General features: G+C 42.8%; 2 protein-coding genes across 2 annotated transcripts; both read left to right on the forward strand.

The window, feature by feature from the left end:
* The first annotated feature begins 4,958 nt into the window (after window positions 1-4,958).
* Window positions 4,959-5,903, forward strand: LOC142464561 (olfactory receptor 6M1-like). The gene has a single exon (XM_075567930.1). It carries the CDS (start codon window positions 4,959-4,961, stop codon window positions 5,901-5,903), a length of 945 nt encoding a protein of 314 aa, XP_075424045.1.
* Window positions 5,904-11,344: 5,441 nt separating this feature from the next.
* LOC142464562 (olfactory receptor 6M1-like) lies at window positions 11,345-12,426 on the forward strand. The gene has a single exon (XM_075567931.1). It carries the CDS (start codon window positions 11,479-11,481, stop codon window positions 12,424-12,426), a length of 948 nt encoding a protein of 315 aa, XP_075424046.1. The 5' UTR covers window positions 11,345-11,478.
* Window positions 12,427-12,594: the final 168 nt, after the last annotated feature.

Genomic DNA, 12,594 nt, shown 5'->3' on the forward strand with positions numbered 1-12,594 from the left:
TTCTCTCTCGGAAACCCAGAGGACACCTTCTCCATCACTCCTCGACGACTCTGTCGCTTCTCTCCCGGAAATCCACAGGGCACCTTCTCCATCACTCTTCGACGACTCTGTTGCTTCTCTCCCGGAAATACATAGGACACCTCCTCCATCACTCCTCGACGACGCTGCCGCTCATCTCCAGGGAACCCCCATCTCATCCTCTTATGCACCCATCCACCCAGATGTCCACAGCACCCCATGCACAAGATCCAGATCGTTAGACCGCATGCTGAATGGGTTAAGTGTCGATATCCCTGGGAACTCTATGCTGGGAAAGATACTGTAGATCTTCTTTTAGAGACCATGCTAAATATGGATCAACAGATGGAGAAGATGGATCAACAGATGGAGAAGATGGATCAACGGATGGAGAAGATGGATCAATGGATGGAGAAGATAGAGACTGACATAGCGGGGATACATAATTTGCTTGGAGTTCATGCCCCTGTATCTCGGACGCCGGAGCAGGAGGTGGCATGGATGGGATGAATGGGACGTTCAACCTTCCATCACCAAGCGCACCACCTCCATCAGAAGAATATGTGTTCATGTATGCCGTTGACGAGGATGACATGACAACCCCGTCAAGACCACGCCAGGAGACAACACTGTCAAGGCAACCAAGACAGGAGGAAAGCATCCTACCAGACAACCTACCCTCGCCCGCCGTCACAAGCACACCCGCTCCCAGAAGAACACCCGCTCCCAGAATCCAACCCACATACGGTTGCATTGAGATGGTGCCCGACATCATCCTGCGCGAGCTGCCCCAGCCACTCAGGGAGAAGTATAGGTTTACAAGTGCTGGTATACCCCAGAGGCATGCCATGTTCATTTTCAAGCACCACGTGCCCTACCCGGTGTACTGCGGATGGGCCCACAATGTAAACTACGAAGGGAATCGCAACAAAATGGCTCTTCCTGAAAATTTAAGAAAGACTATTGTGGAGGAATTGCAGCGCTATTTTACAATTACCAATCCTTTAATGAAAATCGTGCGAGACTCCATTAAGGGCATTTTGCGGCATACAAGGCATCGACACTGGAAGGACAATCTGCTGGGGATTGAATTCGCTTCGTGATTGGTCGTCTGTTAAAATGTTGATTCATTTCTGACTTGTTCATTGTTTTAAATTGTATTCTAATATGTTTTTAATTACAGTACACCGTAAATGTTTTTTTACTTACAGTACTCCACCAATAAAAATAATGTTGATTGTTGTAGATTGTATTCATACTGTCAATGTTTTTAATGTACTTAGACATCATTAATGTTTTTTTACTGACTGCACCCACCAATAAAATAAATTGCTGCTTTTTTTTAAAATATACCTGTATGTTTGTATTTACTGGACACCATTAATGTTTTTTTACTTACTGCACCCACCTGTAAAAATGTAGTGTACTACTGTATACAGTTCCATGAGGCATACTGTACAGTACTGTACTGTACAGTATACTGTAGGCATGCGCATTACAGTACATCAAAACACATTATCGGTATTTGTATTTGTAGAGGGAGAAAGGGGGTGGCCCAGTATTAAAGGGGTTGCACCCCATATGGCCATCCCCTGACCTCACCAGAGAGACAAGGGGTTAACTGGACTGCGATCCAGGGATGTGGTTTGCACCTTGTTATACCTTGAAAATGTATGTTCCCATGTTTCACCTTTAATGTTGTTTCCCAAGGCAGGGATAAAATCCTGCAGAGATTCCTTTGCACAAAGGGAAGCAGATGGTCAGAGGGGCGACCCAATGTCTAGAGACTAAGTATTAATCAACAGACTCTGCCAGTCTAATTGCTACCTGAGGGCGGAGAATCATCAAACTGGAGTGGTTTGTAAGTGTTATGTCTACACCTACAAACAATGCAGATCCTACCAGATACTTCATTTGGTAGCCTGATCGTTGCCCTTGATTTAATTATGGGGCTACCCATAGAGTCCCAGTACATATGGGCTAATTAGCTGGGGGGCATGGGTTAATCTGTGTCTCCACGTTAGGGATTGGATACAAATAATTGTTCACCAATAGTCTGTATTCAATGTTAAGAATAGGGTTACACAGGTATATAAATTGTGTCAACCCTACAGTTTTTAGTTCTTCTTCTGATACCATCTTGAATGTCACTGGATTGCTGGAGAATTGCTAGCTGATACTTCTCCATCCCCCAACCCTAAGTAAGTATTACCTTCTTGCCTGTTAATTGTACTATGTTGCTGTGTTCACCTTTTTTAAGGAATAAATTATATTTTATTATATCTAAGCCTCGTTCAGTTCAATCCAGATATTTGGTGTTCATTATATCTTGTCATAAGCTACCGTGACAGTATTATTATTACAGTAGAACACATATACTGTACTGTAATACATGTACAGAATAAATGCATACTTTTTATTTTTGGGGTTTATTATACAGTACAGTATGTAAAAAAGTATGTAAAAAAGCTCAGCTATTCTATCCTAATCAATAAAAATGGCACTGATTCAGATTCAGCAGTGTGCAAGCATCATTACAAAAAGCGATATTATCCATCGAAATCCCTCCATTTGCCGTTCTTAGCCTGATGACAAAGTTTCTTTTCTGAGGAAGAAAAATAAAAGTATTACTGTAATGGTTAGTTCAAACTAGTCAGTCCCCTAAAGAAGTTCCCACAGTCAGTCCCCACAGTCCCCTCGGTCAGTCCCAACAATTATATTCTCGGGGGGCGTCTCTTGTTCACATACACGCATGCGCCTAGATGTGATGAGACGCATATGCGTTTCAACAAGGTTCCAATGCGCATGTGCATAGCTGTCCACCAATTGTTCAGTATCTAATGTAGAAGCTGCTCAGCCAATGATATTGCTGGACTACATTTTGGCGAATTGTGACTAAAAGAACTAAATAACCATAAGCAAAGCGATTGATTACAGGAGAATCGCTTTACTGTGCATTGATATTGATATGGTAAAAAAAAATTACATACGGCAGCTGTACCCACCATAGACTTTGCCATTCGGTTGGCGCCGAGCCACTGCCAGTCCCGTAGTCTTGATTATACATGTACTGTAGTTGACAGGTGACAGCGGGCCTGCTAGACCTGTAGTTGACAGCTGATGAAGCTGGAAATCGCTTTGGTACATGCAAGCTTCCTGGTATCTGTGCGTGAAATCCTGCTCAGGCTGCAGGTATCCAGGCGGGGGCAGATAGCAAGGGTTGCCGGTCAGCAGGTTTTCACAGACGTCGGACCGTTATTGGAATCCGGTGCTGGCGCTAGCGCATTGCTTGCCTGGGACTGACGATTCTTAGTTGGTTTTACCATGACCTTTCGCCTTTTGAACTCTCCATGATCAAAGATACTGGAAAATTCAGGGGCAACACACCAATACCCTCCTCCTGTAACTCCGGGTGCAGGAGCAATACGAAAAAAACATGGATCGATACATAACTTTTTCCTTATTGCACGCTTCCACCCATGAGCATCTGGTGAAAAATGCGACATGAATACGGCACGAACGCCTCATGAACGCCGCATGAACGCGGCGAAGTGTGTGGCATTCGGAAAAAGTCACCGGAAAATATCGGGGAAGTGTTAAAATAAAAGGGGCAGCGGCTGTATGTGCATTTAAGGGGATGAGTTTAAACTGCCTGATCCTACTCATTACCTACACTGAGCCTGGGTCAGAACAATTATATATAAAGACATTGCATTACATTAGCTAAACAGGGTTATACATTAAATATAAAGACATTGAATGAACAGATAAAGATAAAATAAGTTATATTGTTACCTTAGTAATATAAGGATACATTGTAGCTGCTGAGATACACTGACTGAAACCGTTATTATGTTAGTCACCCAATCAGCATTTTGACAGGTTTATAACAGGAGCGCCCAATAATTGCTAGCTTAGGTAAAGATGTAGAATTATACATTGTCACATGCTTTACATATAAAAATAATAGTACAAAATAAAATAAAAAGTTGGAAAGTGGTATTGCTGCTTTAACAAATAGATAAGATGATCTGGAACAGTAAACCTCAATATATTTTACAGGGTGGAAACTGTGTTTACTGTGCACCTCAATCCCACTGGTACAATATTTGGTGAGGAGGCCCCAAGAGAGGCAGCAAAGAACAAATATAATAGGCAAAATGAATGCTATGTCTGCTTAGTGAGTTTCATCCTTCTCTTGGAACAATTTCAGCATAAAGTGCTACTCCAGATTTCTGCAGATTTTCTTCTGGATGATTGGACTCAACCTTTTTCAAGCTATTGTTTGAAATATTCTGATTTCTTTGAAGGACATCATATGCTTTGCACCTAGTGTGCCTTTCATTCCTAAAACTCCAATCTGTGCCGTAATTGTGTTTGTTGAACCTGAAATTATATGCTTCTATGTAGACCTCTTGGTGGTAAATATGCATTGTTGATACATTGATGGATTGTCTTTGGACCTTTAAAATTCAGCCTTGAATGTTCGAAGGTTAATCTATAGAACTGTGAATGATGGAGAGCTGTCCACTGCTTTTTACTAACAAACGGTATACTTTCATGAGTAAAGTGTTACTCGTGTATTTTTTACTGAATCAAGTTCCAGCGCTTAATTACATACATGACAAAAACATTATTTTTCTGATCAATTTCAATATATATATTTTTTATTTTTTTAAAATTAAATTCGCTTTTGGTACTGTATATATAACTGTCATAAAATCCTACAATTAGCATAAGAGAAGATTGAAATCCATAAAAAGTGTATGGTCTTCTAGACTCATGTCTATGTTATTTTGTATTGTCCAAGCTTCTATTTAAATCTATAATGTATTTACAGTCAAACAGGCAGCAGGTCTTAGCTAATAGGAATTTGGATATTCCACCTCTAACTTGTTGTTAAAGTTGAAAAATCCATGAAGCCCAATGAGTAAATAACAATGCAGTGGGTTAATCAGACCCGTGTTGTGGAATTCACTATCCTCGGTTTCCCTGGGCTTATGACAGCACCTGTTTTCTCATTCCTCATCTTGCTGATCATCTACATCTTCAACGTGGTTGGAAACACTCTTATCATTATAGTAACCAGGATGGACCCTCATCTCCACAAGCCCATGTACTTCTTCCTTGGTAATCTCTCTTTTGTGGACATCTCTTTTACTACAGTCACTTTACCCAAAATGTTGGCCATCTTCATCTCTCAGAAAAAGACCATCTCCTTTGCTGGGTGCATGACTCAGATGTATATTTTCTTAGCAGTTGGAGTCACTGAGTCTTTTCTCCTTGCAGTAATGTCTTATGATCGCTATGTTGCCGTTTGCAATCCTTTAAAGTATACGCTTATCATGAGGAGTGGACTCTGCATTCTTATGGTCTTGGGCTGTTGGCTTTGTGGCTTCCTCAGTGTTCTCCTCCCAGTTACTATAATCTCCAGGTTGCCCTTTTGCCAATCTCATGTCATCAACCATTTTTTCTGTGACATTTCACCTGTAATTCAGCTTTCTTGCAGTGATATTCATCACCTTGAGATGCTCATTTTCTTCACAGCAGCTATTGTCATCCTGGGACCATTTTCAGTCATCCTGATGTCCTATGTGTGCATCTTACTGAAAATTCTACATATCTCATCAGCCACCGGTAAGAAGAAGACTTTTTGCACATGTGCTTCACACCTCACTGCTGTTCTTATTTATTTTGGCACTATCATTTTCATGTACATCCGACCCAAGTCCAAAAGTAACCTGGATCTGGATAAACAAACATCTGTGTTTTATTCTGTTATAATCCCTATGCTAAACCCCCTGATTTACAGCTTCAGGAACATTGAAATAAAGAATGCTTTGAGGAAATTACTCAGAATAAAGCTTCTTTTCCCATCACTTTAATAGCCACTACTGTTGATTTTAGTTTCTGGATAAGAATGTATAATATTACCATTGAACTCACCTGCTACTATAGGTTTGTAATTAAAATAACTATTCTACCGAAAGCAAGAAGATGCCAAACAGATGCAAGTTTCAGAAGGGTTGCTCTCTATCTAGCCACAATGTTAAGTTACTTTATGTATCTAATTCGCTTGTTGCATGTATTTGGCACATTTGTGTGGCAAGGAGGACTCCCTGATAAAGTGCTATCACACACGAAACGCGTAGGAGTGTTATACTCTCCGTTTTTTAAACGGTTACTTTAATAAATTGATTTTTTTTTTATTCTCTTGACCCTGCTCTCTGTTTTGCTGTGCGCTACACTACAAACTTTTGGATATCTCTGGACTTCATACCAGCTGCACTCTTGAGGAGACACTATTGGGGAGGATAAAGTGAGTACTTGAATGATTTCTATTCTGAGGACTATCCCAATGAGGAGGGCAGGGGTACAGTTTATGTACCACTCACCACCTTCAGGGAAACATTTGTTCTTCACCACAGAGAATCTCATCAGACCCACCACTGACTTTTATCTTTGATATAATTCTACCGTGGATTTATATGCCCCATATGTCTGTGTCTCCTGACCATCATACAATGATCATCATCATATTTTAGACCTAGTACTTGAGCACCTGGAGCACTGACACACACACCCTTTTGTTACCGGATAGTCTGCTTTTTGCTATGCCACTTCATAAAGTAGAGAATACTAGTTGTGGTGCCTAATATTTACCCATTTATTGGAGGAATGAAAAATAAATCATTCCGTAGCTGATAACCGCAAGTGAAGGAGCCAACCTATTTCTATGTCCTATATAGAACTGCAAGGGCTACAAAGTTAATCCTGAGTTTGTGATTACAAAACAGAGATCATTTATGGAGAAGTGAGTACAACCAGGTGCACGTCTGGGGAAGTTATTTATTTATAAAAAATGTTTTACCAGGAAGTAATACATTGAGAGTTACCGCTCGTTTTCAAGTATGTCCTGGGCACAGAGTTATGATGACCAATACATGGTCACAAATACTGTCAGGGTCTCCTAGACCTCCTGCCTAACCATAGTTCTTCTTTGTCCACTGGGTGTGCTGCTGCCTTCTGTTTCCTCTGGGTTCCTCTGTCTGTCTGTCTGTCTTCTTGTTGCTCTTCTCTCTGTCTTATAGCTCTGCTTCCTGTTTGTTTCCCTTGCCTTTGTTTTGAGTCAGACTCCTATTGCACATGCCTCTGTCTTTGATCCTGATCTGTTCCTGTATTGATTCTGTTCTTAGTAAAGGCCCTTGCTGGTAATCTGGCTTGTCCCTGTTTGTTCCATAGTCTCAGTCCCTGCTCCCCGGTCTCTGTCCCTGCTCCCAGACCTGTTCCTGCACCCCTGTCCTGTTCCAGTCTCCTTGTTGCCGACCTCTGCTTGTTACCCAACTTCGCTATCTGCCGCCTGCCTCGGACCCCTGCTTGTTAACCGACTTCGCCATCTGCCGCCTGCCTCGGACCTCTGATTATGACCCTTACTACGCTCCTGCTGTTCCGGCCACCGAGATCCTACTCGCCACAGGAGTCTCCCGTGACAAATACATAGTTACATTAAGTGAAAAGGGTTATACATTATATACAAGGCATTGCATGCACAGTAGGAGATCATATATTATAGGCATATGTAACCGCTACAGACCAGATTAAAATGTGAGACAGCTTCAGTTTTGAAAGAACATAGACGGGTGGCGGCTGTGAGAGTCTCCAGTAGATTGTTCCAGTTGTGACGTGCACGGTAAGAGAAGGAGGAGCGGCAGGATACTTTGTTGAACTTTGAGACCATGAACAGTCTTTTGGGGTTAGATCTCAGAGGATAAGTGCTGCATGTGGTAGGGGTGAGGAGCTTGTTCAGATAGAAGGGTAGCTTGCCCAGAAAGTATTTGAGGGCAAGACAGGAAATATTAACTTTGCGCCTAGACTCGTTATGTCCCATTACAAAGCAAAGATAGTACTCCAGTTGACGTTAAGAAGTGAATTTATTTAACCAATGTTCCAGTCCCAAACTAGTTTGGTCATTTCCTCTTATCGCATTAATGGCTGTTATGGTCACAGTAACTTCCAAAGCCACAAAGAGAGGAAGATATGTAGTAAGAGGAAGTCTTAAAGACTAGGGGGGGGGAGAAACTTTTTACACCATCTTTGTACAGCAAACATAAGTTACCCACGAGCAGAGGAGGAACTAGGTATTTTTGCGCCCGGGGCAAGTTCTACCAACTGGACCCCCCTATTTTATTTTTTTAGAACCACGGTAACACACTTATGTAATTGTGAATCTTTAATATATCCTATCTCTCACTCCCTTTCTCTCTCTCTCCCTCTCCCGCTCTCGCTTTCTCTCTTCCCCTTTCTCTACTGCTGCGGCCAAGTTTATTCGAGCATTTGCCCGTTCTTGGCCGCAGCAGTAGCCTGGCGCGCCCGAGTGTGACGGGCGCGCGCCGAAGCAGCGGAAGAGCGCCCTCCGATCGGGGCGCTCTCCCTACCGCTACCGGGTCCGCCGGGTCCCCCGGAACCCCCTGCCGCCATCCCGCAGATCGCGGGACACCAGGGCTCCCTCGGGGAGCCCTGGACGCGCGTGCAGGGGGCGCAGGCTCCCGAAGACGCGTGACCGCGCGTCTATGACGCGTGACCGCGCGTCTATGACGCGCGGCACGCCGAGGGGCAGCCACAAGCAAGCCGGGAAATATCCCGGCTTGCGGTACCGGCCACACTTTAATAAAGTGTGTCGGTAGTGTATCTCACCTCAAATGTTGATCCAAGGAATAATCTGATTGCCAATTCTTGGAGTCAGGAAGGAATTTATTTTTCCCCTTATGAGATATCATTGGATGATATGCCACTGTTTTTTTTGTTTGGTTTCCTCTGGATCAATATACTGTAAGTACGGATATAGGATAAAGTATCTGTCGTCTAAATTTGGCATAGGTTGAACTTCATGGACATATGTCTTTTTTCAACCTCATCTACTATGTAACTATGTATCTTCTTTGATTCCTTCGGTGATTCAAAATCAGTGTTGATTCTGAAGGCTGTATACTGTATGTAGACTTTATTTGGATAAAAAGTTGAATTTCTATCAAAAAATGTTTAGCTTTGGCTTAGATATAATTGGAGCTGATTTCAGGTATTTGTGTTAAACTGTTGTACAACTGAAGTTGCACTTTGCAAACACCTGTGTGTGTGGACATATAAAGTAAATTGACACTTTGCAAAAGGGAGAACATTAACTATTTATAATCTTCATTTTGTTCCTAGTACAATAGGAGTTACTGTGTTAAATGAATATGCTACCACATGATTAGGATCAATAAACATGAATATGTTTGACAATGAGGAGAATGTCTTTACTCAGCGGTTCTCAATCCCCTTGATAGGTGAGGATATCCCACGAGGAAAAGCAAAAGACAAATATAAGAAGCAAAATCAATGCTGTGTCTGCTTAGTGTGTTTTATCCTTTCCAGAACAGTTGCACGAGAATGTGCCCCTTCGGATTTTGACAGATTATCTTCTGGATGACGGCACTCAGCATTTACCAAGATATTATTGTAAATGTTCTGATTTGTTGAATTAATTCATACATTTTTACTTGCACCGTGCTTAAGTTCTAACTCTGAAATCTCTAATAGGTTTATATCTTGATGTTTGACTGAGCTCAGTTGATATACAGTAGAAAGATGCCTCAAAATGTAAAATTGAGAATGAATAGGCATCTTTTCTTCACTGAATAGATACAGGTAAGTCTCCTTCTATGCTTAAGAATTACAGAATATTCTTGTATCCCCTTCCCCCAAACACACAGATCCCCTGCCCCCAGCACACAGATCCCCTTTCCCCCAGCACACAGTTCCCCTGCCCCCAGCACACAGATCCCCTTTCCCCCCTTGCACACAGTTCCCCTTTCCCCCAGCACACAGTTCCCCTGCCCCCAGCACACAGATCCCCCTGCCCCAGCACACAGATCCCCCTGCCCCCAGCACATAGATCCCCTGCCCCCAGCACACAGATGCCCCTTCCCGCCGCAGACAGATCCACTGCCCCAGCACACAGATCCCCTGCCCCCAGCACATATATCCCCCTGCCGCAGCACACAAAGACCGATGCCCTTAGCACACAGATCCCCTTTCCCCCAGCACACAGTTCCCCTGCCCCAAGCACACAGATACCCTTTCCCCCAGCACACAGTTCCCCTGCCCCCAGCACACAGAACCCCTGCCCCAGCACACAGATCCCCCTGCCCACAGCACATAGATCCCCTGCCCCCAGCACACAGATGCCCCTTCCCACCGCAGACAGATCCACTTCCCCAGCACACAGATCCCCTGCCCCCAGCACACAGATCCCGCTGCCCCCAGATACCTCTGCACTCAGCACACAGATCCTCTGCCCTCAGCACATGGATTGCTTACCGCCAACACACAGATTCCCTGCCCCCAGCACACAGATATTCTGCCCCAATACACAGATCCCTGCTCCCAGAACACAGATCCCCTGTCCCCAGCATACAGATCCCCTGCCCCAGCACACAAAGACCTATGCCCTTAGCACACAGAACCCCCTGCTCCCCGAACACAAATCCCCTGCCTCCAGCACACAGATCCCGCTGCCCCCAGATACCCCTGCACTCAGCACACAGATACCCTGCCTCCAGCATGCGGATCGCCTTCTGCCAACACACAGATTCCCTGTCCTCAGCACACAGATCTTCTGCCCCAATACACAGATCCCCTGCCCCCAGAACACAGATCCCCTGCCCCCAGCACACATATCCCACAGCAGACAGTTCTGGGCTTGATAATTACAGAACATCATTGGATCTGAGAAAGTTAATCTATAGAGCTACATGTATAAGTAATAAAACACCTTATTCTCATTTTGAAAAAATTACCCCACTATTATAATCAAAAGATTAGAACTAAGCTTTGTATGAAATCAATTTTCATTGTTTGATAAGATATGCTACATTTGTTTTAGTAGGTTGTGATAACTTTTAATGGGCAGACATGTAAGTTTTTCTTGCATTAAGTTACAGTACTGTAGTATTCAGGGGTTTACAGATCTCACGTCTCTTCATGTGTACTGACAGCCTTGCTGATCCATCAAAAGGTACAGTACAGTACAGTATATCAAAACCTACAACATATCTCCAATTCTACAGAACCCATATGGCCTTTAGAACTGTGAGCTACATGATTCGATAGGACAATTTAGCATTAGGTATGTATTTGTCTAAGATTCTAATCTTGGGGATAAATGAAGGTTGAATGCCTCAAAACAAAATTACAGTTAGGTTTTTATATCTATTAGAGGGACCCCTCAGTTCTATGTTTGTTTTGTAAATAAAATTGCATTCTTTTTGAACACTAATATATTCATCTTTACTCAAGTCAAATCTCCAATTTATTTACAGCCAAAAAGGAAAAAGGTTATATGTTGATTGGATTAAGACACTCCTTCTTCCAGCCTTTCTTAAGGTTGACAAACCAATGAAGCCCAATGAGTAACTAACAATGCAGTGGGTTAATCGGACCAGCCTTGTGGAATTCACTATCCTCGGTTTCCCTGGGCTTATGGCTGAACCGGTTTTCTCATTCTTCATCTTGCTGATCATTTACATCTTCAACGTGGCTGGAAACACCCTAATCATTATAGTGACAAGGATGGACCCTCATCTCCACACGCCCATGTACTTCTTCCTTGGTAATCTTTCCTTTGTGGACATCTCTTTTACTACAGTCACCTTACCCAAAATGTTGGCCATGTACCTCTCTCAAAAAAGGACCATCTCCTTTGCTGGTTGCATGACTCAGATGTATTTTTTCTTAACAATAGGAATCACAGAGTCTTTCCTCCTTGCAGTAATGTCTTATGATCGCTATGTTGCCATTTGTAATCCTTTAAAGTATACGCTTATCATGAGGAGGGAAAGCTGTGTCCTTATGGTCTTGGGCTGTTGGATGACTGGTGTCCTCAGTGTTCCCTTTCCGATTATTTTAATCTCCAGGTTGCCCTATTGCCAATCTCATGTCATAAACCATTTTTTCTGTGACATTTCTCCTGTGATACAACTTTCTTGTAGTGACATTCATCACCTTGAGGTGTTCTTTTCCTTTGTGGCATCTGTAGTCATCCTGGGAACAATTCCAGTTATCCTAATGTCCTATGTACACATTATACTGACCATTCTACGCATCACATCATCCACTGGTAAGAAGAAGACATTTTCAACATGTGCTTCACACCTCACTGTTGTTCTAATTTATTATGGCACCATCATTTTCATGTACATCCGGCCAAAGTCCAAAAGTAACCTGGATCTGGATAAACAAACATCTGTGTTTTATTCTGTTATAATCCCTACTCTAAACCCCCTTATTTACAGCCTCCGGAATACTGAAATGAAGAATGCTTTGAGGACATTATTCCAAAGTAGGCTTCTTTTCCCAATCCTTTCCTAGAAAGGTACAGTACGTAAAAATGTATTCGTAACCTCAAAAATGACGATAGACGTGAACTAATATATACAGTTGTGGTGTATTTCCCGGGCGCTGACTCTGACCGTGGTTGGTGTAGGATTAGGATATCTTAAATGTCTTAAATGGTTGGTGTGTATTGTAACAGCTTTG

The sequence above is a fragment of the Ascaphus truei genome, chromosome 13 (genome assembly GCF_040206685.1).
Source record: "Ascaphus truei isolate aAscTru1 chromosome 13, aAscTru1.hap1, whole genome shotgun sequence".
Classification (NCBI taxonomy): domain Eukaryota; kingdom Metazoa; phylum Chordata; class Amphibia; order Anura; family Ascaphidae; genus Ascaphus; species Ascaphus truei.